The 27,916-nt window shown below is 49.7% G+C and overlaps 2 protein-coding genes across 2 annotated transcripts in view; one reads left to right on the forward strand and one right to left on the reverse strand.

Annotated features, from left to right (window-relative positions):
- Positions 1-622: 622 nt before the first annotated feature.
- Positions 623-1,819, reverse strand: LOC128278231 (37 kDa salivary gland allergen Aed a 2-like). Its single transcript, XM_053016910.1, has 2 exons — positions 1,070-1,819; positions 623-991 (listed from the first exon to the last, which is right to left on the reverse strand). The coding sequence occupies exons 1-2, from the start codon at positions 1,775-1,777 to the stop codon at positions 755-757; spliced, it is 945 nt and encodes a 314-aa protein (XP_052872870.1). The 5' UTR covers positions 1,778-1,819; the 3' UTR covers positions 623-754.
- Positions 1,820-12,784: 10,965 nt separating this feature from the next.
- The window catches only part of LOC128268525 (hemicentin-2), a 108,496-nt gene continuing 93,364 nt past the window's right edge, over positions 12,785-27,916 (forward strand). The window contains exons 1-2 of the mRNA XM_053005647.1: positions 12,785-12,890; positions 15,052-15,054. Of these exons, the coding sequence (XP_052861607.1) occupies positions 12,785-12,890; positions 15,052-15,054 (109 nt within the window). The remainder of the gene's footprint in view (positions 12,891-15,051; positions 15,055-27,916) is intronic.

The following is a 27,916-nucleotide window of genomic DNA, read 5'->3' on the forward strand; positions in this document are numbered from 1 at the left end:
TCTACCGCTGCCCGAAGCAGCGAACGGACCTCCTGTTTTCGACTTGGAACGGAGCGAGAGAGAGAGCGTAGCTAAGTGGCCAACGTTTTGCTAGGGCGTTGTGCTTTGCAACACCCGCATAGTGCTGCATTCGATGCTCTGGAAGCTTGATCGATACTCGGCGCAACCCGTGCTCCGTGACTTCTGGGCGAATCCTTCCGACCGCTCACGTAACGTGCGGCTGTAAATCGCATCTTTGTAACTATTTATGCCACTCTCGCGGGTGGGGGGGGGTTTGGCGGGAACAGTACGAAGAGGTTTGCCGCAAGAAACACCCACCCATAATCCGGTCCGGTTCGGTCCACGGCCATCTGTGACACAACCCGTTTCTTATGTTGCTTCTCAACCTTCGACATTGTTCATCGAGGGGTTCAATGGTAACAATGTTACGTCCAGTCCAAGATTAATGCGAGTCTCGAGTACGAGATAAGCCGTTGGTTATCTCTGTCCGATCCGCTGAACCCGCTCTGATTCCTCTCCCTCTCTTTCTCTCTCCCTTTCCCGTTACTAATTGACGTGCGGCAAACAGTTTTGTAGAGGCGAAATATGTTTAACGTTATCAATACTGCCAAGACTACGTTACATTGATGAACTGATTTATTGGTAATCGGAATCGATAGATGATCTTAATGGCTGTTAATGGCTGAGAGTATAGTGAAGAAGGTGACTATAGAGACTTCTTGACTTCTTCGGCGGTGTGGCAACCATCGCCCGGCTATGACTCTTCGTGTAGACGCGAGTTTCCGTACTGCACGGCCGACTTCCACGGCTCCTCCTGGGACGTCTGGTCGAAGTAGTACGCAGTCTGTGCGTTTCGTTCGTGTATTACGATCGCAAGGGCCGTTGAATCGTGCGCTCGCAAACACACGTACAGCTGCTCGGGGTCGGTGCACTTGTCCAGTTCGTCCACCGATTGGCCGGCACTCTTGAAATCACGCACGATCTCGGCGTCCTACAATCACAGAGCACAGAGCGGCATCACACTCACACTCCATCCCCAAAAAGGCCCCGCTGACACGCCCGATCTTACATTGATAGCGCCCTCTTCCGTGATCCAGCGGAACCCGCGAAGCACACAGTCGACGGCGGTCCTGTTCGGGCAGTTGAACTGGACTTGCTCGGTCCAGCGGAACCCGTACCGCTTCTCGCAGTAGTCGACGAAGCTTTGGCCGATCTGCTTCACGTGCGTCCCGAGCCGCCGGTACGTGGCAAGGATCTTGCGTAGATCGCCGTGAAAGATGGCCAGTATGTGCTCCTGGTGGGTGGCGTAGAACGGGGCGTACTTGGCGAACACCGTGCCACACTCGTTGTCCGTCAGTTCGCCCACCAGCAGACGACGGGCGTCGTCGTACATCTGGCGCATTTCCGGCGCTTCCGGCTCATCGTGGAAGGCACGGGCTTGCTGCTCGAACCGCTCCGGTGCAAACTGGCGCCGCATCCGGTCGTACAGCCGCAGGTTCTCGCTGACACACTTCACGTAGCACTGGCTCTCGGGCGAAGTGTCCGGTTGCCACATTACCCACCGTATCTTCATCTCGATGCTGGCCGACGAGTCGTTCAGGCAGCGCACGTACGCGTACAGTGTTTGCTCCGGAGTTCTCGGAAGCCAGCCGGTGGCCACGGCTGCCGCTTCCTGTGAGGGATCTGCCGGACACACCCGGGTGGGACTGGCTAGGACCACCAGCGGACAAAGTAGTGCCGCTACGAAACCAACGACTACACCTAGCTGCAGCTGCATCACGAAGCCGATGGAGCGAACTCCCGACGAGTTCCGAGTAGAGGGACGGCTCGGACAAGACTGATCACTCGATCCGTTATCGCACGTTGCTCGCGCCGCCTGGCCAGCACACACACACACAAGTGCGGAGGATGATTGGCAGCCAGATCGCTAGAACACACGCACCCCGTGATGTGTGATTGACCGACCGACTCTCCTATCGCCCCGTCGTGACACTCGTTTTGGGTGGCTGCGTCACCGCTGTGGGCTGATAAAGCGGCGCAATCTGTTTGTTTCGCTTGCCCGGCCGGACTCCCGAGCAAGTGCAGTGTCCTCGGCTCGTCCAGACCGCCGACAGCGGCTGACACGATGATGCCATGCTGCATGAATTAGTGGACCGTCGTCGGCGATGCCGGAGATTGTGCCAGAGACCCGGGCTATCAAGCGCATCGAGCGTTTACAGGAAACTCCCGGATGACTCGGCACGTGTGGCAAACAGATCGGCAACGATGATTGGAGCGATGCTCCGGGAAGACGCGAAAAATTATGCGAAATTTATTTGCGACTTCTTCGTGTGACCTTCGCGTCTGACGGAACCTTGGCGCCGTCCGTCAGACAGCTGTCAGACATTAAATAGACTTTGAGGGAACATGATGAACCATCTGTTTGTATCTTGGAGGAACTCAAATACCTGAAAATCAGTTATCAATTCTGGCTAATATGGTAAATGGTTAAAACATGCTTAAATCGTTTATTGAGCATTCAGCCGATAACAGAATAATCTCTACTATTTATTTATATCCTCAATCTGCGCAATATTGGAAACTTTCCAGTGCCGTTAAGCCGATCGGTGCCGTAATGAAATTTGTTTAATACATGAGAACACAAATTATGCAGTGTTTCATTTCCTTCATTAAACTGGCCCCCGTACGGTGATTCACGGCAACTGTCGTTCGTTACAAATTCCAGGACGATTTTCGATCTCCTGCCAGGGCCCCAGATCTTTGGGAATAAAAAAAATGTGAACGTAAATGGCAAACCGTGAAACGCGAGAGGCAAGCGAAGAAAGCGACGGGCGAGAGACGACTGTTTTTATTGCCACTTCGACTCGTAGCACTCCGAAGCACATGAAGTAAGTTGCCATCGTCGGGAGGCCTTAAAAATGTATATATCATCCTGCCGCAGCAGCGGCAGCATCCGTGCATGTAGCCGAGTGGTCATTAGAATAAATTTACATTTATCTCCCCTCTTGAGACGCCCGGATCGCCACCGCGGCGGGTGGGAGCACTATCTCTCTCACTGTGGCGGAGAGCAACAGAGAGAGAGAGAGAGCGAGTGAGTACGAAAGGAGTACACCGAAGAAGGTGAAAAACTTGGCCAAGTTCCAGCCGGTCCGATGGCACGTTTTGCAACATCGCATCCACATTAAGCCTAGCGAAAAGTTGGCCCCCGGCAGATGCCAGGGCCAAAATGAAGTCAAAAAAGAAGTGGAACACACAGCGAGAGTAATGAGAGTCTAATGGGCTTCAGGCAACTCCAGCATCCTTTCTCCTGCGGCAGCCCGTTACCGGCGATCGTCTCGAATCGTCGATCCCGGCGTCGATGCCAGGTCCAGGGACCAATTGGACAGAGAGAGAGTACACCACCGGGTGGTCGCTGTGGCCCGGACGAGCGAGAAAGCGTGCGCGAATGTGCGAGAGTGCGAGCGAGAAGGAAGCTAGTAATCTTATTATTAGATTGATGATTGGCTCCGAAAGCTGGTAGTAGCAAGGGGAGATGCAAAACTTTCCTACTTGGCCTTTCCTGCATGGCATGGCCCTGAAAGCATTATGAGTTATTTATGATGAGAAGAAATTGATTCTTTCGTGCCACACCGCCGCCCACTCCCACCCACACCGGTTCCGTACAGGACATTCGCTCGAAAGCTCCACGAAGGAGTTCTGGCGCGGGGTCTCAGCTTCTCGGGTGCTTAGAGCCGGTAATGTCGAAAGTACCAGCTGAAGTAAACGAACGGCCAGGGAGTCTCGGGAGTCGGCAGGACTCCCGAAACCCACCCGCTACCCCACACAGAAAGCCCGAACGGTTTGTGTTAAGTCAAAACAGATTGTTTACGAAAAACTCTTTGAGCATAATTGAAATTTATAAAACTTTCAGCTCGGTTTCGGGGGTGCGACGCGGGTACGGGTGGGCACCGGTGGTGGTACCTGGTAAATGGAATCTTAGAATAAATTAATTTGGAATGCTTCCGCTGGGAACGGGTCGGGGAAGCCCGCTGCTACCGACCGACCATACCGACTGGGTCTTTATCGGGGTTCTGGGAGTAACCCGGGAACCGTTTCTTCTGAAGATTGTTTCTTTTCTCGGACCACCGCCGGATGCATGAAAATTTGATTCTCCCGGAGCTGCCGGTCAGCTGCACCTTCCAGCGGGGGTGCCCGCTTAGGATGAGCTTAATGGCGGGAATTTAGTATAATTTAAATTTGAATAACTTCCAATGGGGTAAGCACCAAGTTGGCGTTGGCATGGCCCAGAGAGGGACACTTTGGGTGCAATAATAATACTTGCATTTCATTGGACGAAATGGACGCAGCTGCAACCGAAGTTGCAACTCCGTCCCGGGGTGAAGCTGAGAAATATGTCTTCTGTTTGACTTTTGTTCTTGCCTGCGTCTGTCATTTCCGGCTGCCTGATTGCTGCGGCCCAGAAGTCCTTACAAAGAGCGATAATTTATTCAGCAACACGTCCAAATCCCGGCCACTACTCGTTCGGGCAGAAGTTTTTAATTTCACCTGACACGGCTTCAAACGGCTGCTTCAAAACTTTTGCAAAGCCGCCAGCGCCAGGATCGTCATGAATATTCATACCGGTTCCGGTAATTGCATAGCATTGCCTCTTCACTCGCCAGGCAACCGTCCGCAGCGAGCTTATGTTGGACAGGAAACAGATCGTTTGCAGAGACGCCTTGTGGCAGGAAGATTACTATTCTAAGAGGACCCAATCAATCCTGCGCATAAAATGCTAAATGGGCTGAAGCAGGTGAATTGGTCTAAGTTGTTTGACTCGGGGCAGGGGGTCAACGGCAGCATTCAGGCGTAAGCGTGAGCGATAGAACACCTCAACCGCTGCCGCTAGCTGAAGTGACACGTTTGGTGGTTCAACTTCGATGTTACAGGAGTTGACAGCTCTTACAGCACTTACCACTTCAACCAATCAAATGTGTTTGGTTTATGTTTTTGTTATTACGCCCGCGAAATCATGAGCCGTAAACTGTTCAAACGGGATGGAATGGAGATAATCACATCAGCACGATTCCGTATGTTCTCTGGCCGTTTGTTTGTTTTTCCTTCTCGTATACATTGTACATAGAAGCGTGGCTAGCGTGCACTTCTGCTAGCGGCACAGATAATTCGACTATTTTGTACACAATTGTTCGATGACCTTCAATGCACTGACCACACACACTTCACACGCCAAATTCGAACAGAAATACGGTGGTGAAGGTGATATTTGTTGATTGTTGAGTTGACCAAATATGTTTTTATGAACTCAGCGGTTTGCACTTTACCCAACCAAGCAACGTAAGTTGTTGTACCTTTAATTCTTCACCCGTCAAACGGAACAACCGATGCACCAACCGAACTCTCGAACGGATGGCGATGGCTGACTTCGTACAATCCGATTCCGACATCCATTGTGACCCACACACGCCACAATACCACGAGGTTAGTGGAATGTGTCTCGCTGAAGCTGCTGAGTGGAGCGGGTGCGTTTATGCTTCAACGCTTATGGCCCACCTATCATTATGAAAACATTAATCCACCCGGCGACGGGGCGGCAAAGTCAAAATCCCGTTTTCCTTTTCCTGCCACTATAGTAGTGTGAAAGTCAACATAACCTTACTTACGGGGAAAATTCATTCCAAACAAAGCCACCCCGAGTGGTTTTGCGACGACGTCTTCCCAGACCACGCCGCCGTTCTGTGTGTGTGTGTGTGTGTGAGTGGTGTTGTTGTCTTGGGTGTTTAGGGGGAGGATTACAAACAAAGGGTAACGAGCGTGGCATTATCCAGAAGTCGCACCTTCGGCAGGTGTCGCCGACGTCAAGACGCCGGCGTCAGATTAAGCCAGCGACCGCCATCAGCAGCTGGACGGGTGAATTTGGTGACGGACCAGCCCGCGACCCACCATGGACTGTTTTGACAAATTGAACCGCTTAGTAGAGTATATTGTCCTGAAACGCGGTTCCGACGAAAACCACTTCCAACCCAGCGCTTCCCGGTCGGACCTTAATCCTTTTTCTGTACACGAACGCACAGTTTGTCTTTCGCCCCGTAGCGCCCCTCTGCTCCACTCACATCCAACAGCTCACAAGCGCATAATTATGTAGTTCGCCGCGAGAGCCACCACATCGCACCGGGTGCAATCGTGGCTGCAACTGGTTCACTGGTGCACTTACTGCGCTTATCGGGCATCTCTTTGGACTCACCCAAACACACACACCGTGCTGCATAAGAAATCATGCTCGCGACATCAAATGCATCGCCCATTGTGAACCGTCTTCTCTGTGTGCTGTGTTGAAGTGGTTTTAAATTTCGAAAACGGGCTCAGCCGAGCATAAAGCCGAATCACACACAGGTTGGCTTTTGGTGAGCGTTGATATTTTTTTCCCGTACCTCCAGTCCGTTTTCCTTCCGTCACACTTGACTGGCTTTCTGCAAAGGGGAGGGGGGGGGGGGTCGGGCCTTAGCATTATGGCCCAGGGGAGGGGACCCAACCTTCGCCTCGGCCACCCTGCATCAGAAGCGTCATAAAATTAATTCGTGACGCAAACGTGTCACGATTCCGTACCACGCCACCCCGGGTTTTCTCGCACAAAGCCACCGCACAAGATCGGGATGATGGAAGGACAACGGATGCTCACGTCGGTGCGCACTTGAAGCGGGTGAAGACGTGCGGCTGCCCTAATGGGGACGAAACGCCGCCCGAAGGACTCGTTTGGTTTTTGCTTTAATCTCACGAACTAACCCCTAAAGTGGGGTTGACTTTTCATGCTCAGGCAGAATTTGCGTTCGTGACGCTCGGGGCCTCGGCAGCTCCGGTGCGACCAATTTGCGTCATTTACTGTGCAGTGCGGCGGCAGTCTGCGGCGATAGTGGTGTGCGAAGCATTATCCTTTCGCATCAGCCAACCGCAGCAGCAAATGAATTTTAAAACAAATCTGGCTTCGGTTTGTTCGAATGTTATAAAAAAAGGGGTTTAAAGAAAATTCTATCACAGCAGCAAATCAGATTAGGATTTTTTTCTCTTGCTAAATAAAACAGTTTTGTTTTCTTGTCGCTACTTCTTACGCTATTCTATTTTAGCCACGGACGCTTATGCTAAGCCACTAGAATGTCCAGCATAAAGTGCCTTCTGGCAATGCATCGCGCAGTAAGGAGTTGGGTATAATCAGTGCGAAGCAAAGCGCAGCACACGACGGTAGAAGTGACATAGAAAACCCCGCGCCGCGCATTACTGGAACGCTGCAGGGAAACCAGGCACGGAATTAATTGAATCATTTGAATTTTAATTTGAAATTTAAATTAATTGAAATTGATTGCGAGCCATTGTGGCGCCCGGCCGCCGATGGCCCCCCGGAACGGTCGTGAACGGGAATTACCGGAAATGGAGGCAAACGAATGACAAAGTGCTCGTGGTGCTACAAATCGCCGGGACGAACCGGAACCCCAAGCTCGGCGCGTCCCGGTGGCCACGCGGGACAGGCTCATGCATAACTGCATTTCGGTGGCGCTCGATCCGATTGCTGAGTGCCGATGTTTGACCAAAGAGGAATAGAAGGCACGGATTTTTTGCTGTCCAAACGAACGTGTGTGTGTGTGGATTTTTTTTCAATCCGTCCCCAATTCCCAATGTATGGGATACAAATGTTTCCAATCAACTGGGCATAGGATGGCAAAAAGCGGGAACGAAACACTAACTCGAGCATCAAAACGGTGTGCATTGGTGTCTATTGGACGGAAACAAGAGAAAGCCAACCAATTTAAACTAAAATCATCCTCCGGAGTACGGTAACCGGAGGTGGCAAAAAGCACATGAAGCGGCCCGCCAGCAAATTGCTTAGGAAAGGCGCGCTAAAAAAATGGTTCCCGTTTACAGCCCGCAGCAGCGTGACGGATGTCTCCACTCTAAAAGCGTTGCGCAATTTCCACAATTTTGTGACAAAACAAAAGCATAACCGTTTGAAAAAGGATTTTCATACAAAGGATCCGTGAAAATAATGCATCAAATTGCCGATTACTTTGGGTTGGGAGTGGACGACAAAACGAAAATCTAATATGTTTTAATTGAATCGCGTGGTAGTTTCGATGACAGTCAAACTCAGCCCAGTTACTAGGAAGGACATAAAATAGTTAACAATTCGGTTCCAGATAATATAATAATGGTTTGAAATTTTAAAACACATCCCCAACTTACAACAGTAATGTCAAGTGAGCTCAAAAGCAATAACTTAACGTTAGAGTACCAAGCATAGAACGCATTCGGTGCATGTGACATCAGCGATCACCGAACCTTTTTTAAACCGAATGAATATGATGTCGTAGCTTACATACGCCTGTGTAGCTGTAATCTTTGGTAAACTAAGGATTTCGCTAAATTTGCGTACGATTGCATAACTAAACCGAATTCAGAGCTGCATCTCGCTTGGCAGCTTATTTTCGAATTTTAATATCCAAACCATTCACCATGGCAAGTGAACTGGTGGCAATGCAAATTTTGCAGGACCTCACCAGGACTAACAAAAGCGGCACCAGGTCCAGGCCAAAATATTATCCTTCCACCGGGCAACGCCACAAAAAGATGACACTTTCAGCGTGCGCCTTAATGTTGCTCAAATTTACTCTGTTGATTTTTGATGCTGCTATGTGATCATTTAAACGTCGTGCCAACCACGGGAGAGATTGAAAATCCTTCGGGGTGTCGATGAGGACATCCTCGGCACAGCGAGCTGCCGGTCCCGGTTGATGAGGATGATGAAATGCTGCTGCTCTCGAAAGGATCCTAGCTATTGGCCATAACAACAACAAAAGCGCGGATTCCTCTTTAGCCACTGCCCGGAGCCTTTCAGCCGACACGTCCTAGTGGGCCGCCGGGCCAACGTCGAAGCAAGGTTGAAGTAGTTCCGTACTGGCACATCAGTTCTGGCGCTTGGCGCATGTTCGTGGTACGTGTGGGCTGCCCGCTGATGCTTCGGTGTGTGCGTGAAATTTTTCCACTGTCACAGCAAGGACACCAGGGAAACACTAGGCTGCACGGAACCCGGGCCGACCCGTTTTCCGATGGAAACTTTATTTGTGGTTATACAGAAATTTGAATAATTGATTATTCATTCTCATGTCCTGCCCGGTGGGCTTGGCCGGCATTTGAATATGTAGTGCTTCCGGACGGTTCACTGCTCGAAAGTGTCTGGCCCACGGGCTTTCTCCCTGTCCTGGGCTGCCCGGGAGTGGAGCAAATTGAATTTTTTCAACACCTTTTTCATGCATCGAGGAAAGAAAGTGAACACGAGACCGACTTATGCGGAGTTCGGAAGAGAATAGAGGATCGCCCCAACGGGACTCAGGTCGTTGCTCGGAGGCCATGGTTTTCACTTGTTTGTTTTTAGTCTCTAATGTGTCTCTCAAACGTTCCTCAGTTATTCGTTGCGCATGGCATAAATTTAAGGCTAATCATTTTAAGCTATAATTTTACGTAAATAAATACTCCTAACTACTTTATTGTTTGCAAGCATCAAATAATGATGTCCGCTGGATTGATTGGACGGGAGACAAGCTAACATAGCGCCCTAACATCCACAAAAGTGACATTAAATTGATCGGTTTGAAAACGTGGTTTGATTTGATTAGGTGAAGCCATCAAAAGTATCGTCCAATGTCATTAGCCTCGGCGGAGCTTACTTACGCCTTGCGCCTAGTGACTGATAGAACGAAGGGAAACCCAAAGGACATGAAGCCAATATAACTCATCGTGTTCGTGGAAATGCTGCAGCCCTCGTACCAAGTAATTTCGCCTTCAAAACAGACGGCTCAGCAGATAGCGTATTAAGTGCGTCTACCTTGGATTTGAGTGCCTTGTTCGCAAACCGTACCTTCGCACGGTGGGAGTTCTTTCGCAAGTTCCATTAGATGTGTTCCGAGAAGCACCCTCTTTCGGAGGGTTGTCGGTGGCGTATCGTCGGTGGTCAGCAATGCGATGCTCGACTCTCCATTGCAAACAGCTGCACAGGCGATATTCATGTGCGTGGCGTTCGTTCCGCAAAGGAATTCCGAGTGTCAAGAGGTTCACCTCACACTGTCACACGAGCGATAGTACTGTGTGCATGTGTGTGCGTGTGACGCTCGAGTATATCAAACCATTTGCCGTCCTCTAATGACACGGCCCTAATGATAATGAGAAACAAACGGTGGAGCTCGTGGGCCACGGTGACAAATTAAAACCACCTCCCGGTGGCACCACCCAGCCAGAACTCGCCGCAAACACCCGTCTTCCGTACCGCCCCGCGCACCGCCAGCGAGGAGGCCGAAAGATCAAAGCGGCCGACACGTCAACTGGCGAGAAAACCGAATGAATAATTGATGACACGCCAAAACCAAGATGGAGCCGTCCTCGATTGTTGTAACGGCGGAAGTCGCGAAGGCGAAGGAGCAGCTTCCTTGCGGGCGCGCCCGGCGCAATCAGACCACGGAAAATGGCGGCAGGACGGAACGCTGCGAACGCTGCCCACCACGTTTTTCGCCATGCGTTCCCGAGCGCCGCTGACGAGACGCTGATTAATGGCTGTCAACCGAGGCCACAGCGCCACTTCCGACACCAACCAACAACCCGAGAACCCGAGTGCTGATGTCACAGGACGCCCGGTTTTGGACCATTTTGCCGCGGCGCCAAGGGCCGGCCAATTAAAGCGCGTCTGATTAGCGTGGCGTCGAATTGTAACAAAACGGCCGCCATTTCTGTGTGTGTGTGGGGCGGAATTTAATACCACACCCGAATCCCGGCGCCAACGCGTAGGAGGCACCCGTGGTAGTGGAAGTTATTGTACAGTGCCGACCGCATATGTGATCGTGGTGTTGAATGAGAAATTAAATAATCAACGGTTCCACCAGATCCAACCACAGACGAGGTGCTAATTAAAGCCCACGACCCGTGTGCCCTGCGACGATGTATAGAAGCCAATCCACTCGACTCCTTTGAAGCCGTGTTTCATCGCGCAAAACAATCAGTTTTGCTTCATTCATGAGTTCCCTACAGCGAAGGTGGAATAAAATTGATATTAAGTTTCGGCAGGAAAATAAACCAGCATCATATCGATTGCAACAATGCAAAAATTGAAATATAAAATGATCAATAAACAATGTATGAAGGGCTGACGATGCTGAAGCAGAAATGTCTGTGTCTCTTAAGTTTAAACATGATTTTAGCATACCTCGACTGTCGATCTAGTAACCCGATGCAGTTAAATAAAGGTTTATGAAGTCAAAGCATTGGACTTGTGTTTTATCTGCTAAACGGTGCACAATATTAAGGCCAGCAGTAAAGTTTGGCCATCAAAAAAGGTACTCTATATTCATGGAACGTTCACGCGTAATTGCGCACTGTCAAAAGAATCACATCGCACACAGTGCGCGATAATTTGACGGGAATGCGAGGCGGTGCCACACATTCAACCACCACTGTCGCGTGTGTTTTGGGAAGCATCACTCAACACGTCAGTCGAGGCCGCGCCTATTAGGACACCGAGGACAGCGTCAAATGGCTCGCAGTGACTCTGCCAGTGGATGATTTTAATTAGCACAATAAAAGTCCGAGCTGGCGCCAGGTCCCGAAAGGATACAGGCTCGTCTGACGCCCTTATCACTCGCTCGCGCTTGTGTGTGTGATGATGTTTTGAAAATTGAGCAAAATTAGCGCCACCAAACCACCAGCTTAATGAGCACATGATGACGACCGTAGCGTCCCGTTGGTCCACTTCGTAGATCCTGCTTTCGCTGCTACAGGCAGATGATTGATCGTGGTGATGAAGCTATTGTTTATTCGGCCGTTCGGTCCCGTTGCCAATTTGCAATCATTTTCCCTGCTCAACTAACACTCGTTTTACTATCTTTTTCAGATCTTTTTCAGGTTCATCTCGGTTCGTGGGCACCCACGTTTGCCACCCAGTGTTTGTGTTAAAAATGGTGCTTTGACCAACACGTGTCGTAAGGTTTGTGCTAGATCCGCCTGCTCGGGATGCAGTCGCGCGCGGACGTATATTGTGATCACGTACCGATTTTTTTTTCGCCCACCCCGGATCGCTTTTCCAACGCCAGTGCCGGCATTACTGGTTTGCGGGTTTGAAAATTAAATTTTACACCAACATTAACATTCGGTCCCTGGGGCCCCTAGGTAATAACGGCCATGTTTGAGCCGGTGACCAGAAAACTCCGCTTCCTCGCCGGACGAAGCAGCCGTACGTTGGCGTCGTCGTCGCGCAAAGGTGGTGCAGTGCGAATGCACCGCCGTGTTTGAGAGGAAAAACCGTGCACCGAAGAGTGGCAAAAAAAAAAACACAGTTCGCGGTGCGGCGCGGTAAAGAGCACATACACACGCGACTCTTCCAGCCGGTTTGCCGGGGCGAGAAAAATATTAATTTCACGAAACTCATCACGGACGCGGTTCACGTTCGGCCCGTTTACAACGGGATAAATTGAAATTGAACGCACGGTTCCGGTGCCGGTAGATGGGTGATCTCGGTGTGCGCCCGCGCGAAACGTTAGTGCACGGCGCCGAGCAACCAGATGGTAGTTTTTTTGATTTCGTTTAGAAAAGGATCACAACGAGGACGAACACACTGGGCGTTTCCAACCACCAAGCGCGGTCGGTTTTCAGATTGGTGCGCCTGAAAGTAGACAGGCAGCCAAGCATCGCGGTGAGATAGTGCGTGTGAAACGTGAAGCAGCAGAACGCGAAGCAAATAGCTTCCCGCCCGGAGCGAATGCCTCGAAAGCCAAGTCGGACGGAATCGGCGATAATGATGTTGGAGCTTAAATTGATTCTTCTCTGCCTGCCATCCATCCTGCTTGCCACCACGCTCGACTCAGGTGAGTGAATTTACGGTTTCTGCTTCCCACTGTCGTAGTTTTTCTGCGTTTAATTCTTCGCGACCGATGTTTGCCGGGAAAACATGCCTTACCGAAACCGAAACATGAGCCTACAGGCGGCAGAATCATAATTTCATTTCTCCATGGGAAATAATTTCGCATTAAGTCGGATTTTGGAATGCCTCTTCTGGGAACCATTCATCGGAGAGAGTAGTTTAAGGGATATTATTTCTAATGACCGAGAAGCCTTCTTAATGAGATTTTCAACGGTTGCTTGAGGTTGATTATTACACTTTAATATTATCTGTTGCAAAAATACAACCTACATCAAACATTCGCACTCAATGGACAAGAACTAAAGGGCATCCTTTGGTATGTCGCGTTGGTTTTAATCATACCACGAACAAGACAGCTCAATGGTTTCACAAAGCATGAAATTTGTTGACATAATTTAAAAAATGTGATAACTCTCCGGAATGCAAAAAATACACACATCAAAAAAACGAAAACAATCCACTGTTTTCCCCCTGGCCAGCCTGCAGCAAACATGTTTCTCGCAAGGAATGGGCCTTTCGTAATTCGCGGTACGTGCCGTCCGACCGTTTAAGCACCCGGTGATAAAGTGCCTGCCGGTGGATCCATTTTTTATCCCTCTCCAAGGATTTGCTTCAAGAGCAAACGTGGCAAACAACACGGTCCAGTGGAGAGTTACGGGTACATAATCACTTCAATTAGCTCCCAAAAATACTAACCAAACGCAGCGCCCGTCGTGGCGTTGCGTAGTTTCAGGTCAGCGTTCCGATTCGGCCGTCCAGCGTCCGCTGGGGAACATTTCCAAGGCAAATGGCATCCTGTCGGGCAAGGACATGCCCGTAAATCCGCTCCGGATGTCTCGGACAGCTCTCGGACAGGATGAACGACCGGCACTCTCGACCGACGGCCGCCCACCGGCCTCGTGCGGACTCGAACTTCTTCTCGGGAGACGCGTTCCAAGACTGTTGGTGCCTTTTCCAACGGCTGTCTTCGGTTTCGCTTTCTCCAGCACTCCTTGGCCGATCTCTTCCTTCATTCACACTCTCAGGGAAAAAAGGTTCTAAGAGTGAGGGAGAGAGTTGAATGGAAAGAGAAATAAATAGTATTTTTTGGTTCCGGTCCTTGCCGTGAAGATCGTGCCGGAACGATATTTTACATCAAGATTAATTGCTCCAACTGGGCGGAAAAATGCGAAACGCCACCAAACGATCCCAACGATCCAAACGGCCAAAGTGCTAGTTTGAAAGAGGTGGAGAGAGAGAGAGAGAGTGGAACAAGGCGAAAACTGGATTCACACACAGACACACACACATACAGACACACCCTGTAGCGGAACGCTGTAGAGTGTACAGTAATTGCACAACAAGGTCAAATCGCGGGAGAGATAAATGGCAGGATCGGAAAGTGGGGCTCCCGGTGGCCGGAGTTGGTGGCCGGAAGTGCCGGCAAAATATTTCCGCTCCGATCGCAAATCGCAGCCAACCGTGGCCAGCCGATGTCGATGCCAGCACGGGAGGAATATGAACATGTTCAGCGCCCGTGCCCGTCGAGTCCATTAGTCATTCGATAGGTTCGATTTTCCTCCATTTCGTTTTTTAACGTGTTTTTCGCAGTGCTGCAGCTTGAACCACCGGCAACGGTTGGTCATGGTCACCACACACACACACACACACGCGGTGGTTCGGAGTTCAGTTTGCCTTGGAATGCTTTTTCCGGCGCACCACGACACATTATCGAGACGGAAATCGATAACGTATCGCGAGCGTCGCGTGACGATGAATCTATCCACTGGAGCGGTCACTGGGGAAAATCGTGAGCGTTCTTTATTTTTGTAAACCCAGCGGGGAGTCGAAGCCCTGGGAGACTTTCACAAGGGCTAAGCAGAGCGTTCGTTCGCGCGAAACGCTACAGAAGGAGGCCAGGGAGCTTGCGACGTGAATGGCGCAGCATGAAGAACGCTTACAAGCACACCCGCCATTCGTCACACACACACACACACACACGTACACAGATGGCCACACGGACACGTGCAGCCCCGTGACAGGAGCCGGGACACGTGCCGGGTGTTCCGTTCTCCGTGCTGTATCAATTTAAAATCTCTTTCTCAAGCAAAGTCACGTCCTGGGAGATAGTGAATCGGTGAGAAGTCACCGAGGAGGAGAGGAGCGAAAGAGAGGGGATTCTATAAATTTTATGCTGCGCCACGCGGTACCGCGGGCATTATGTGGCAAGGCCAGCCTTTTCCGCCCCACCGGGTGAGCACGGAGATCCCTCGAGGGCCACTGCGGATCGGTCTTTAGAAATTGGGGAATTTATAAATCTCTATCGAACCGACGACGACGACGCCGGCGACGACTGTGCATGATATGAATATTTGCTTTGAAGATAATCTGCCACAGGTTTTTGCGGGTTTCTCGATGCTCCCCGAGCCCACCCGAACTGTGCGTAGCAAAGCGCCAACTAATTTAAGATTTGCTGGCAGATAGTGCTGGCCTCATTTCCACGCCGTTTGGTCGGCACACTTAGCTGCTCGTTGGGCCACTAGTGGTCCGTGGGATGTTCACCGGGTAGCAAATTCTTTCTGGTGATGGCCTAAATTTACATAATTAAAAGCCAGCATTGCCCCGCATTAAAGACAAAGTCGCGGAAGCATTGGAAAATTGGCACATTATCTTAAAAGCATTTGACAGTCTGCGGGAGTCAGATTTGTTTCAGGTGGCCACTACACAGTTAGTTAAATGATTCATGAATTTTAATCAACACAGCCATTCGACACAGCCATACAGCTTATTCGAGTGACATCGTGAGATGTGCTTAAAAAGGGAAACGGTGAAGTAACTACTTTGCTATTAATGTAAATTGTTACACTTAAATTGATGCATTATCTGGGGTCCAAATGACGGCTCACGCTCTGGAGATCGCATACACGAAAGTTCTACGAACGGACTGCCAGGCGGTTAGAATCTGAGTAAGTCATGATTTTGACTAATAAATGAATAATGCTTACCCATTATGAGAGCTACTAGAGCATAAAAACTTGCTATCGAATTCCCAATGATCAAATACTGTAATATGATTGCATTGAAATTTCCATAATGGCCCAATTGTGATGCAGGTGATAAGGAAGCACATTTCAATGTGTTGCAGCTTGTTATCGAACAGAATCAGAATCGAACATTACATAATTTTAAAAATGAGATCATTTGTATGCTCATTTTCCCTGCGATTCCCGTGTAGTCGATGAGAGTATAATAATTCAATCAATTCAATCAATTGCTACTCAGCCCACCGCGTCGAAGACTGTTCTTTTCCATTACCACCAATTCCATTAGCGACGAAGCATTCCGCAGAAGATCAATCATTCGCGATATCGTGGAAAAAGCTTGACGCGATTAGCGGCACCGTTAATGGTGAGACGACAAGCTTCGAACGTGAACCCATTACTCGCGTAAGCTCATAATAGCTCCCGAGCGAACCGACAGCAGCATTATGCTGCGAGCATAATGGGGCTGGAGGGCCCGTGAAATGGTTGGGTTCGCCGGGAGTGTCCCCCCGCCGGTACCAGCACGTGGATTCCATCACATCAAAGTGCGGAGCTTTGAAAGCTTCGCGCACTAAAAACCGGATGTGTGTGATGACGTCGGTATCGGCGACCGACCGACAGCTGTCATGTTTCCGGGTTTTCGGGTGCCGTCACTGACTCCTTGTCAGCACTCGACGGAAACGTGGCGAGACGCGCTTAGTTGAGTTCGGTTCCGAGCGACTTTCAGCGCCAAACGAGGGACCTTTCGTAAGGCGAGAGATGCAAATTAGTGTTGACAATTTACTTAGCTTTCACCATCGAACACATTCCGGGCCGCTGATTATGCGGACACTGTTGGCGCAAATACTGGTCCGCATTATGTGTTTCTCTTTTCTCTCATCTGCCGCTTCTTTTGGGGAGGCTGTCCTTTTGGGGCGCTGAACAATGCCATTCGGTTTCCATTCGGCCAACGGAACGACTCCTGGGGGCTGTTGAGCAAACAGTGACCGACAGTCGATTGTAGAGCGTGGAAAACGATGCTCAATCGATTCGGATGTATGGAAAGACGGTCGAAAGCACCGAAGCACGCAGTGTACGAGTTGCGTTTGCGTTGCGCCCCGAACCACTCACGCCGGTAATCGTATTCTCCGGCACGGCTTCGTGGAGCCCGGTAGGCCGGTGCCCGGTTCGCGGTAAGCATAAATTAACATAATTTTATTATAATCAATGAAAGTAGCAAAAAATGTGAACTGCGTCAACCAGAGTCGCGCCGCGCCCGGTCAGCGGCGTACGGTAGCGACAAGCCCTGCTCCTTTGCTTCTCTGTTACATGCACAAACACACACACGGACGAGGGTTGTTTGGCGCATTTTTAGCCCACCAGCGTCCGTTGGTCCGTTCGGTGGGTCGATCCGAAAAACAAGCGTGAGAACAAGCGCAACATGGGGCACGGAAAAAAAGGGCACAACAATGCGTAGCGTACCGTGAACAAGTGCAAAACAACCAATTTATGAACAGAACCAAAAGTGTGATGTCACCGCCGCGGGTTCCGGTCCGGTTTTAGGAATGCAAAATTCGCAAACAGCAAATGAGCATGTTTGCAACATTATCCGGCGGATGTTCTCCAGCGGCCAAAGTGCAATTCACTACACCCGAAGTGGGCAGCTCAGGCGGCCTGTCATGTGGAGATCGTTTCACCAGTGGGAAGCATATTTGCCATCGGTGGCAAACCGAACCGCGACTCTTGCTCTCCAGTCCGTCGAAGTTTGACGAAGTCGCAATTAATAATTTCGATCATTTATGGAACATATTCTTTTATATTTTTTGGCTGCTCGTTTGCTTTATTACGTTGGTTTATGTTTACTATTTTATGTTGTATTTTTGAGATTCTGTCACTTTTTGTTGTTTGTTTGTTTGTTTGTTTCATATAGTATTTGCACACCGTTTTTGCGACAGTTTGTTCGTTTTTCGTTCGCATTTATCGTTCGGCTAACATGTTTATTTACTTATCTATTTGCATGTGCAACAGAGCCTACTTGACAAAAAAAAACTTAGATAACTTAAACAAAGCCCTAGCTAACCTAACACTGCGACTGACGAAAACAAGGACAAAAACCCGGTTCAAAAACATTAAAAGGACGCGAGATAAAGGAAACTACGACGCTGACGAACAGACATGTTATAGTCAATATGAGACGAACAAAGATTATACGTACGGCACATAGACAATAAAAGATTGTTGTGACCCGCAACAGTAATTCGTGGAGCAGTTCCGATCTCCATGTCACGCCGACGTCTGAAGTGGCGAGCAGGAACAGATAACAGGATTGGCAAGGAGTTGCGGTGCGTCAATAAAAGCCGACAAAAGTTTTAAAACAAACATACCCTGAGCCAAAGTTGTCGTTGGCGACGTTGGCTTAGTAACCGATCATTTAACATTGAAGTTTTACAATTACGCGTTAATTTGAAGTTTCTCAAACGAAGAATTCACGCGCCGCTCAATGAACTGCAGGCAGCTGAAGCTGAGCCGATTCGTTGAATGAAATTGTCTGTCATATCTAAATCACAATGAGCCCGACTTGAGGGATTATGTTCATACCATTTGGTGTGCACGGCAATGCTTCGGAGAATCGGAATGCTTCATATCGGCACCGGCACTCGGCGCTCCAGGACCCGGCTTTGTGGTGGTGTCAGTGTGGTGTGGTTGTTGCTGACGCCGTGCGGTAAACATAAACCACACCGCACCCGGGCTGCGTTATCGGGCCGATCTGCAGTCGCCTGACACCCCCAAAGCCTGATTGCAGTTTGATTGAATCTCGTTCGGAAATTCATACTTAGCCTCATCGCCCGTCGCCAAACGGAGCCGCGTCGCCATCGAACGGACCTCGCACCGTCGAAGACGTGTGTGTGTGTGCGTGTGCATGGATCACGGAGGATGTCAAACCGAGGGCATATCTTCCGACATACCAGCCGCGACACACACACACACCCGAACCGCTCCACGGTTCGTTTGGTGTCGTTTTAGGTTTCCGAATTGCGTTCCGAGGCGTCCCCCCAAAGGACCTTCTATTGCGATGAGACTCCCATCGAACCTATGAATGCTTGTGTGTGTGTGTGTGTGTAGGTGTGACGTGTATGTGTGTCTTGCTTCTCGTCTTGTCGATGGGTTTTTTGGCGTTGACGTGAAAATTGCTATCGGCAAATCAATGAAAAGTAAACGCACGTCACGCCATTTCCATCGCGCTGAAGGATGCTCGGAGGGCTCGGAGTGTCGCGGCTCGAGACACGCCACTCCAGCCGAGCCGAACTGGAAGCCGAATTGAAATTTAAATTTCGCGTGAAATTATTTCTCTCTCCTTCGGTTGCCGCTAGATCGGTGCGCGGAGTGCTTCTGCTGGGCCTTAGACGTGAGCATCGGAAACTGTCACTTGACGGCGGTAGCCACGTCAACGATAGCAGCGCCCGAAATGTGTTTCCCATCTATCAACTTTAACTAGAAGAGTTTTAATAAGGAACTAGGAAGTGAAGAACAGGGTTCGTGGAAGATGTCCTCGCGTATTCCCATTTAATATACGATGCGTTGGTTTGAGCCACGAATTTAAATAAAATGGGTGCATTCAACGCAACTCACTCTGGACGCGGGCAGTTGGCACATCGTTTAAATAACCACCTCACGCATGAACTATTATTTCGTCAATTAGCGAAAGCAAATCCCTGGTACCACCCACGGCTCCCGGGGGACGGAATTTCACAGTTCCGCGATCCACTCATCGCGCGCATCGGCGGCGGCAGTCAACGCCAACACGGGCGAAGGCGGGGTTGAAAGTCACGTCAAATTAACATTTCGATACCGAGCCCTTTCAGCGCCCAGTCCCGGCCAGCTGTCAGCCAGCGAAATTGGCTATTCAAAATGTGCGACCATTGCGGTTATGTTTTCAGCTGGCTGTGGCCGTTGCAACGGCACCGGCTCACGCGTAGCCGCCCTTCTATTTATCACGTGCCCGGTCGAGCACAACCATGTACGCGGTACATAATTTATGTCGATAGCAATCGATCAGCGGCCCTTCCGTGCCCTTTGCCGCACCGTGTTACCGTCGGTTGCTGAAGAGTCACTCGAGCCTTCAAACTGGTTCGAGGCACCACCGGAATCCGATTTTCGGCACAACGACAAACGCGCGGCCGCCGGCAGATTTATGGCCATCTGCGTGTGGTGCAAGGCGCGAGATGGTATCGGAAATTTCAAAAACTTGCCGGCCAAGATTTATTGACCGTTTAGTCGGGCTACTTATTGGCTACGGGCTGCCGTGCCGTGCCGTGTACTGTGCGTCGGGGAATTGATTCCGATCGAACGGAACAGAGCGCCACGGAAAGTGGTTGGAAAAAGGCAATGCGACCAAGGTGTTGGAAGCCGTCCCCGCCGTCTTAGTTGTCGGCCTCGGGGCCAACGGGCCGTTAGGGGCACAGATGTTGTGGCATTGCGGTCGGTGTGGTTGATGAATGTGGCGTTAAACTAGATAACTTACTTTATTGCCGCTGCCATCTGCTGCAGTCGATCGATGTGATTGACGCATTTAGGGATTGGATTTTTCCCAATCACCCAATTGCGCTCCCTTGCGGTCGGGAGTTTGAGTTATGCGATTGCGTATTGTGAAACATTTGTACGCATTTTGGAACTTAAGTTATTTATTTTCTTTACAACGGACGGGGTTGTAACCACTTACGCCTAGAAAAGGATGAATCGGTGCAGCACACAGATTGGATGCTCTCCGGACGAACGTGTAAAAACTTTGACAGCAGTAAATTTAATTCAGTCGACAACACTTTCATCGGCCACCGGGCGCCTCCATTCGCCACGTTTTATGTTTGCGAAAAACGTACGTACTTTCCTCGGTGTCATAATTGTTTAATTAAAATGCTGCTCGCACTGAGTGATTGTAGCTTGTGACATACAGCATCATTTTCTGCAACATCCGTTGCCTTCGGTGACAGTGTGGTCAACCGTTAATTCAGCATTTAAGAGTTATTCCATGCGAGCAGCATGAGTGACGGTCGTGATTTATAGTCCCTCGACTCTAACACCGCATTGGGATCTCTGGCTGTTGAATCCTCTAGTTGGACATGAATCTCGTGTGTTTCTCGCACGGTTTTCAGGTGAACAATGGACACTTTCTTGCACACAGCATCGTAACCCCGCACCAGGGATAACTTCATGGGCGGGAAAATTTAATTGAACCACGTGGGTCGTTCCACTCGGTCCACGTACCCCGTACGTGGCATAAAAAGACAATTAAGTGCAAACGATAAAATAAATAAGCTTAACATAATTTTAATTGCATTTGCATTACCGTGGTTGTCGTTACGTTCGGTCCTTTGCTCGTTACCGCCGGCGCTGTCCAGCCAGATGGTATCTATTATTAATTTTTTATTTTTGTTTAAAGATCATCTACGCTGTCTGTATGAAGGCAAGGTTTCAGCGGCTGCAACAGCTGGGATACACTGGGCGTAATCGTGTCTGATGTGCTGCTAACTTGGAACCATTTACTCGCCATCAGTAATCGCTTTCGTAACATGCTGTTCGAATTCGCTGGCCACTTTGGTGTCGAGTTCAGTGAACGCTAATGCAACAATGGTCTCCATCGATATTTCTGGCACACACACAACTGACTGTTGCTTCTGTACCATGTGGCTATAGATTAAAAAGTTGCTTGACACAATTTTAGAGACAGATTGCTGCCAGCTACTGTCTCCGGTTTTGGTGCCAGCCAAAGATTCAATCCCTGCAGGATTATTGAGGACTCAGTTTGGGTCTACGTCTCCATCGTTTCCTAAGTTGCGGTTCATTTTCACAACGTAAGCAGGCTCCATGTGTTGACGACTGATCAACAACCGCACCGTCGATCTTGCGCTTTGTGTTTTCCTAGGGACTCGCCGTGGCGCTCACTATCACTTAGGTTAGCGGCGGACTACAAAGTTTTCCCGGTTTACCGCAATACGAAGTCGTCCATTGTGCGTACTCTAACAACCGATCCGCATTTTTTTTTGCGGAGCCACGGGCTAAATCCCACCGACGGCGGTCTTAACCGCGATTTCATCGAGACCCACTCGAACACAACACGACCGTTTGCTGAGCAGAAATGCCTTGTAATCCTGGCTGGCCGTCGGGCTGTGCGTGCCGCAAGAAGTGGGTTTTCTCTTCGAAAAAGGACGAAACTTCCTTCGAGTTTCGCAACCAGCCGGCGGATCCATCCCGGCCCTCTCTAATGAAAGCGGGTGTCTGTGTGTGTCGGCTTGGTTTTTGATACTCGGCTATTTATTTGCCCTGCAGCGCGCAACCCAAGAGCCAACCGTACAACTAATAAAGCATAAAGTTCCACTGTAATCCGTGGCCCGCTCGAGAGAAGCGCCCAAATCGCTTTACAAACTCACCCGCGATGCGTCGAACGCCCTCTCGCGCGGCGATAAACAACGGTGCAGTGGCACAATAGAGCACAACGCTAAGCCGCCCTACCCCAATCATGCTCGGTTGCCGGTTACCTTCAGTCAACAAATAAAATCTAGGATTAGCGCGTCAAACGCGGGTCGAGGAGGTTACTCTCGGGCAGGATACTGTGCGTCGCAGCGCCGCAGACCGCAATGTGGCGCAGTGGGTGGTTATGCAAACGCTGCCCTTGCTGGCGCGGGACGTAAGTTTACACCGCAACAAACCCTACGGGGGCTCAAACGCGAAGCTTTGGGCTGGCAATCGATGAGCGGCCCTTGCGGGAGCCCTTTTCGGGCGGAGGCTTTGGGCGCGATAAACTTTGGCCACTGCGGTCGCCGACGAGGTTTGCACGCAGGTTTGAACCCTGTTTGATGTGGCCGTCGAGGCCGGCCGAGTCCGCACGCATGCCAGTGATGGTCAGGAGATGCTTGAAAGTTCTGTAGGAGAGATGATGGAAGGGCACGAACTGAATGTGCCATAGAGACTTCAAGTGTAAGGGTCGATTTAACGTTTTAGAGTTCGAGTTAGAGAATTTTCAGTGATACGGAGGTCCCAAAATCTTACGTAGAGAGGTTCCAAAATCTTACAAATATTTTGAAAATTGGTCCTATACTCCTACTCTCTAGTACAATAGTCGTATACATTGGAACACGTTTTGTTTTTGTTCACTCTATTGTTATCTTTCTTGTCTAGAGTGTATCCATATTTTCAATGGCCTTCTTGTGACCTCGCCACAAGCCAGTTATTGTAAATTCGTATCTGGGTTGTTGTAACAGAGGAGCACGTGTTCTCTATATTTTTTTTCCTTCTTTTTTATATTTTAACAACAGTAATATAGTTTAAGTTGTTGCTCTCGATTTCATTCCAGATCTCATGTTGAGTAACGATTTGAAATTTTATGGCTTAAGGTTAAAGATAAATCAATGCACAGGATTTGGAAAAAATGAAATTTAATGTTCTTATTTATTGCTTCTACTCAAAGCTTTTCTGCTTTGTCAAAGCTCAAACACACGGTACCTATTTCTTCCCTTTTCGATTAAATATATTCATGACTTAGTGCTCCTCGTGTGCTGGAATGTATTGCTCAAAATTCCAAGCATAAAGCAAAGCACCCATCACGCATCATATTTTCGGTGAAAAACCACGCTCGCAAATCTCACTTTCTTCTGCTGCTGCTACTATGGCTGCCGCAAGGACTTGGTGCTCGAAGCTTGCGGTCGAGCTTATTTTTAGTCTCCCCTAATGCTCCAAATGTAATGTAATTGCATTCGGCTCCACCCGAGCGTGCGCCGGTGGGCAGGATAAAAAGTTTTACCTGACGACGCTCTACGCACCGCGCAATCGGTGGAGAATCATTATAAAGACAGTATTCAATGTCGGCAAGGAACCGCAGGCGAGGTCTCTGGAACCGCCGGAGCGGGAAGGATGGTCGGTAGGATTGGAAACGGATTCAGCGAAGAAGAACCGACAGCTGCCACTCCACTTTGTCTAATTGTGGCCCGGTGTCTCGGGCACCGGTCGTCCAGGTAACGTGTCACCTTGTTCGTGAAAACACTTTACCTAAACAGTCTCGAAATTTAACTTGTGCACTCGATCGAAAAATAAGTTAATTCCCGCTACGCTGACGGCGACGAAGGACCTCATCACGAGCGTCAGCGTCAGCCTATGGCACGCCACGGTATGATTCATTTACGGGCAAAATGAAGAAAATCGAATTTTGTTTTTTTTTCATGCCGCCGGCATGTGAGTGCCGGCGTTCTCGGTAACTCAAGCCCTCTTGCTCAACAACAAAGCTCATCGTAATGGTTAGAAAAACAAAAGTAACGAGAAAAGCGAAACCCTCGCCCACATTGCAACCAATCAACTTTGGCAAACCACCACGACCGGGTTCCACCAGCCGAAGCGTTCATAATAGAAAAATTACTCACGCCACGCCACGCACGGTACGTAGTCCCAAGGCCCGTGTGGGACTAAATTAAAATTCCACTTTTGGCCCAACTTTGTGGTCCAATTTATTACACTTCGAAGCCAGCAAAGAAGCGACTTCCAAGTCCTAGTCTGGTTCCGGTTCCGGCCGGGAAGACACGAACGAAACATTTCCAGTGGCTCTCTGACACTGTAGTGGCCAAACCACTGGGTGTGGCTGGTACGCCTTCATCAGCTCACACACACACACATGTGACAAGCGCGCACACTATCGAGCCGGAACACTCGAGAAACACTCGAGCACGTGAGGAGAGTGTAATTTTCCCAATAAGCCGCTTTCACGGTTACGCACCGTTCCGTGCCCAATCGCTTGCCTCGCCTCGGGAGTGGATTGGACGTTGGTGGAAAAGAAAATTATTTTCCCGGGAAATGTTGTCAACCTTTGTGAGAACAAACAAGTCCTCCGCGAATGATGTACTCGTGCGAGAAGACTTATCATCCGGCGAGCAACAGCGTGGTGCATGCCCTGGTAAGATGAGCTCACCTTCTAGAAAAGGCAGGAAAAGAAAATTCGGCCAGGAAAATTAGGTACAAAATCGAACCCGAAAATCAAAAATGCGCAACAAATGATGAGCTTCGATGCTGCCGCCGGCCTCCGTGTCGATGAAGGTGTGATAATTTCCCATCCATTTCTGTGCTCCTTTGTACTCGAAATATGCTTATGCATGTTGCGTTTGCCCCGGTAAATCCCATTTATCACAGGCGATCAGCACTTTTCCAATAAGCTCACGCGCCCGCTCGCCGACAAGGTGAAGGCTACCATCATGGCCGGTAAAAGATGGCGCAATTCCTTTCTGCTGCCTTGCCGTTCAGCAATCGGAAGGTGATTAGAATGAAGCGTAATGGAAGAGCATGAAAATATCGTTCCAATTTGTGGTCGCCGTCCTTGTGAAAGCCAAAGCCACAGGACCTGGCGAAGGCACCCGGCTAAGAGGCGCGGTCTGCGGTTCGAGTGGTGCTTTTACCGTCCGTCCTTCCCGTGCTGCGGCCGGCGCTTTTCGCCGAACCGCACAAGCCATGCAAGGAACCACAATGGAACATTATTTGATGAGCGAAGATGTTCGTTCGATCGGCACGACATGAATTGACGAGAGCAGCGAAGGCGAAAGGTAAAAAATGTGCAATTCTTCGCTGCTTTTCGGGCGCTCGGGTGGGCAGAACGTCAAGCGTACGCCGGGTGACGCTTCGGGCAACATCTTCACCACCTGGCGGCCTGATGATGGCGTAAGGACATCCGGTGCGTAGCAGCGCTGCCGAGCAACAAAAAAAAAAAACCGGACCCGTTACGAAGCCGTTCATCGTGCTTCCGGTGGCCCTTCGCAGCCTAACACGGTGGCCAAACCAATCGCCCCGGCTTACGCTTTTGTATCCTTTATTATTATTCCACTACGCCTCGCTTCGTATCCTCCAGATGGGGCCCGCATGGCAGCATGGCCTGTGAGCCGGGGTTCGGTTCTCTGGTTCTTTTTTTGTTTCGTTGTTGCTCTGAAGCTCGCAAGCTTGTCGAGCTCGCCTCGGTTGAAGTGACGTCGGAACACACTTGTCATAAAGAGGGTTATGAATGGGCGAAAAACTAAATTTGGCGGAAAATGCCCATAAGCATTGCGTGGCCGTGGCTGTTGGATTTCTGACCAAGGTCAGAGAACTCGGGCACTCGTTAGGCCCAGTGGTTTACGGCCCGGGGGCTGCGTTACAGGCCCACGATATATCAACAAACCGGGCAGACAAAATGTAAAAGGACTTTGCGTGAAAGAAACAATGTTGTAAATTAAGTCCAGTTCTGGGTGCGGCTTCTTTTGTCGATAAATTGGGACAGTCGATCGGATCGTATCACTTGACTAGCCGGCCGGTAGAATCATATTTGGAGCAGCCACCAATCATTATTTTAATCTAATGCAACATCGAACTGCTTCGTTAGTACTGCATATTGCTTTGGGATACTTTGATAACAGAAAAACATTTTTAAAACATTTTACGTCCAGCTAAGCAATCAGTAATGATTGTGTTTTAGGAAGTGAGGATCAGGATATCAATAAGTAGCTGAAGATAAAATTGGACCCAAATTGTGCCCATTGAATCGAAACTGATCAGTTTATTTATGATCCTGGTATTTTGGTGACATCTTGTGTGCATTGTCCGTAACGCTTCTCGAAGCTCTGGGATGCTCCCGACGGATTTACGGTTCTTGCGAAACGCGAAACCCACACACAAACAAACACACTGCACCTCAAGGTACGTCTATGAGTCTCATAAAAGCGAAAGTACATGCACAAATACACACCAAGGTAGAATGTGCACTACCCATAACCGAAGCGACAGGCGAAAGAAAAAGCAATTTTCCACTCTGCTTCATTTCCCGAGACCGCTACATGCTATGGCACCTGGCTGTGGCGCGCCCGACACCATACGCGACTTTTCCACGGAACTACCAACCTCGGGCTTCCCGGTTTATGAGCAAAGTGATGGTAAATAATCGGCTATGACTTCCCGCAGAAGCGTTGCCCGCGGCCATACGTTGGTCTGTTTTGTCGGGGGATGTTTCTCTTGCCTGAGATTTTCGGTCCACAGATTTCTTGAGAAGTCCCTCCACGGCGCCCCAAGTGAGTGCTCGCCGTCTGTGGTCGGCAAATCACGTTCTGTATATTTAAACACTAAGCGAAAGATGATCATTTGCGAGCATAACTTCGGATTGTCGGGCTGGATCAGTTGCCGGGACCGTGCCTTCCTTCTGGGCCCGTGTTTTGTCTGGTGCGTGGTAGTTGTTTTGGTCTCCCAGCAGACTCTCGACCACAAAATACGGCTGCCGCTCTCCATCGGTAATCCCCACGGCGACCGCGAACCAACATGAGAGCTGGTGGTTGTGGTGGGCAGACATGTTGCACACGCTCGCCCAGCTACTGTTTTATTCATTACCTTTTCTTAATCACGACGTAAAGTATCCATCTGCAACAGCGACGGTGGCCCAGCGTTAGTTGGCGAAAGAAAGACAAGTCACTACTGACACTGGATTGGTGTCTGGAATGAAAATAAAATTCATTCGCTCTTCGCGGCTTTCCAGAGCACAAATCAGATTAAGGCGCACGGAACGGAAGGCACGAAAACACACACACACAGGTAATTCCTGGCTCCCTGAGAGCCGGACCAGGACGTGAGTTTTGACAAGCAAACAGCAAGAGAACCCAAAAAAACATATTTCAAAACCCTCCCGAGGGTGAACATCCGGCGGTATCCTTGGCCGCCGGCCGGAAGGGATCGTTTCCGGGAGCACCCCACCGAGAACAGTCGTGGACGAAACGAACGGGGAACCATAATGTCTATTCCGGGTTGTATACCACCGACCAACAACGCTTTAAACGGACTTGTCCATTCGTGGGGTTGGTAAAAAAAATGAACTGATCTTTTCCAAAGTTTATTCTTCCCTTTTTTGCCGTTACAAGGATGTGCTCCTGGGAAAAGAATTTAGTAAGCCTTTAACGGGCTTACAAAGCTACCCGTTGAGCACGGG

Source organism: Anopheles cruzii, chromosome 2 (genome assembly GCF_943734635.1).
Source record: "Anopheles cruzii chromosome 2, idAnoCruzAS_RS32_06, whole genome shotgun sequence".
Taxonomy (NCBI): Eukaryota; Metazoa; Arthropoda; class Insecta; order Diptera; family Culicidae; genus Anopheles; species Anopheles cruzii.

Excerpts from the sequence above, each read along its gene's own strand:
- LOC128278231 (XM_053016910.1), bottom strand. The coding sequence starts at position 1,777 with ATGCAGCTGCAGCTAGGTGTAGTCGTTGGTTTCGTAGCGGCACTACTT. Across the intron at positions 992-1,069 it reads CGGAAGAGGGCGCTATCAAT|GACGCCGAGATCGTGCGTGA; the intron begins GTAAGATCGGGC and ends CTGTGATTGTAG.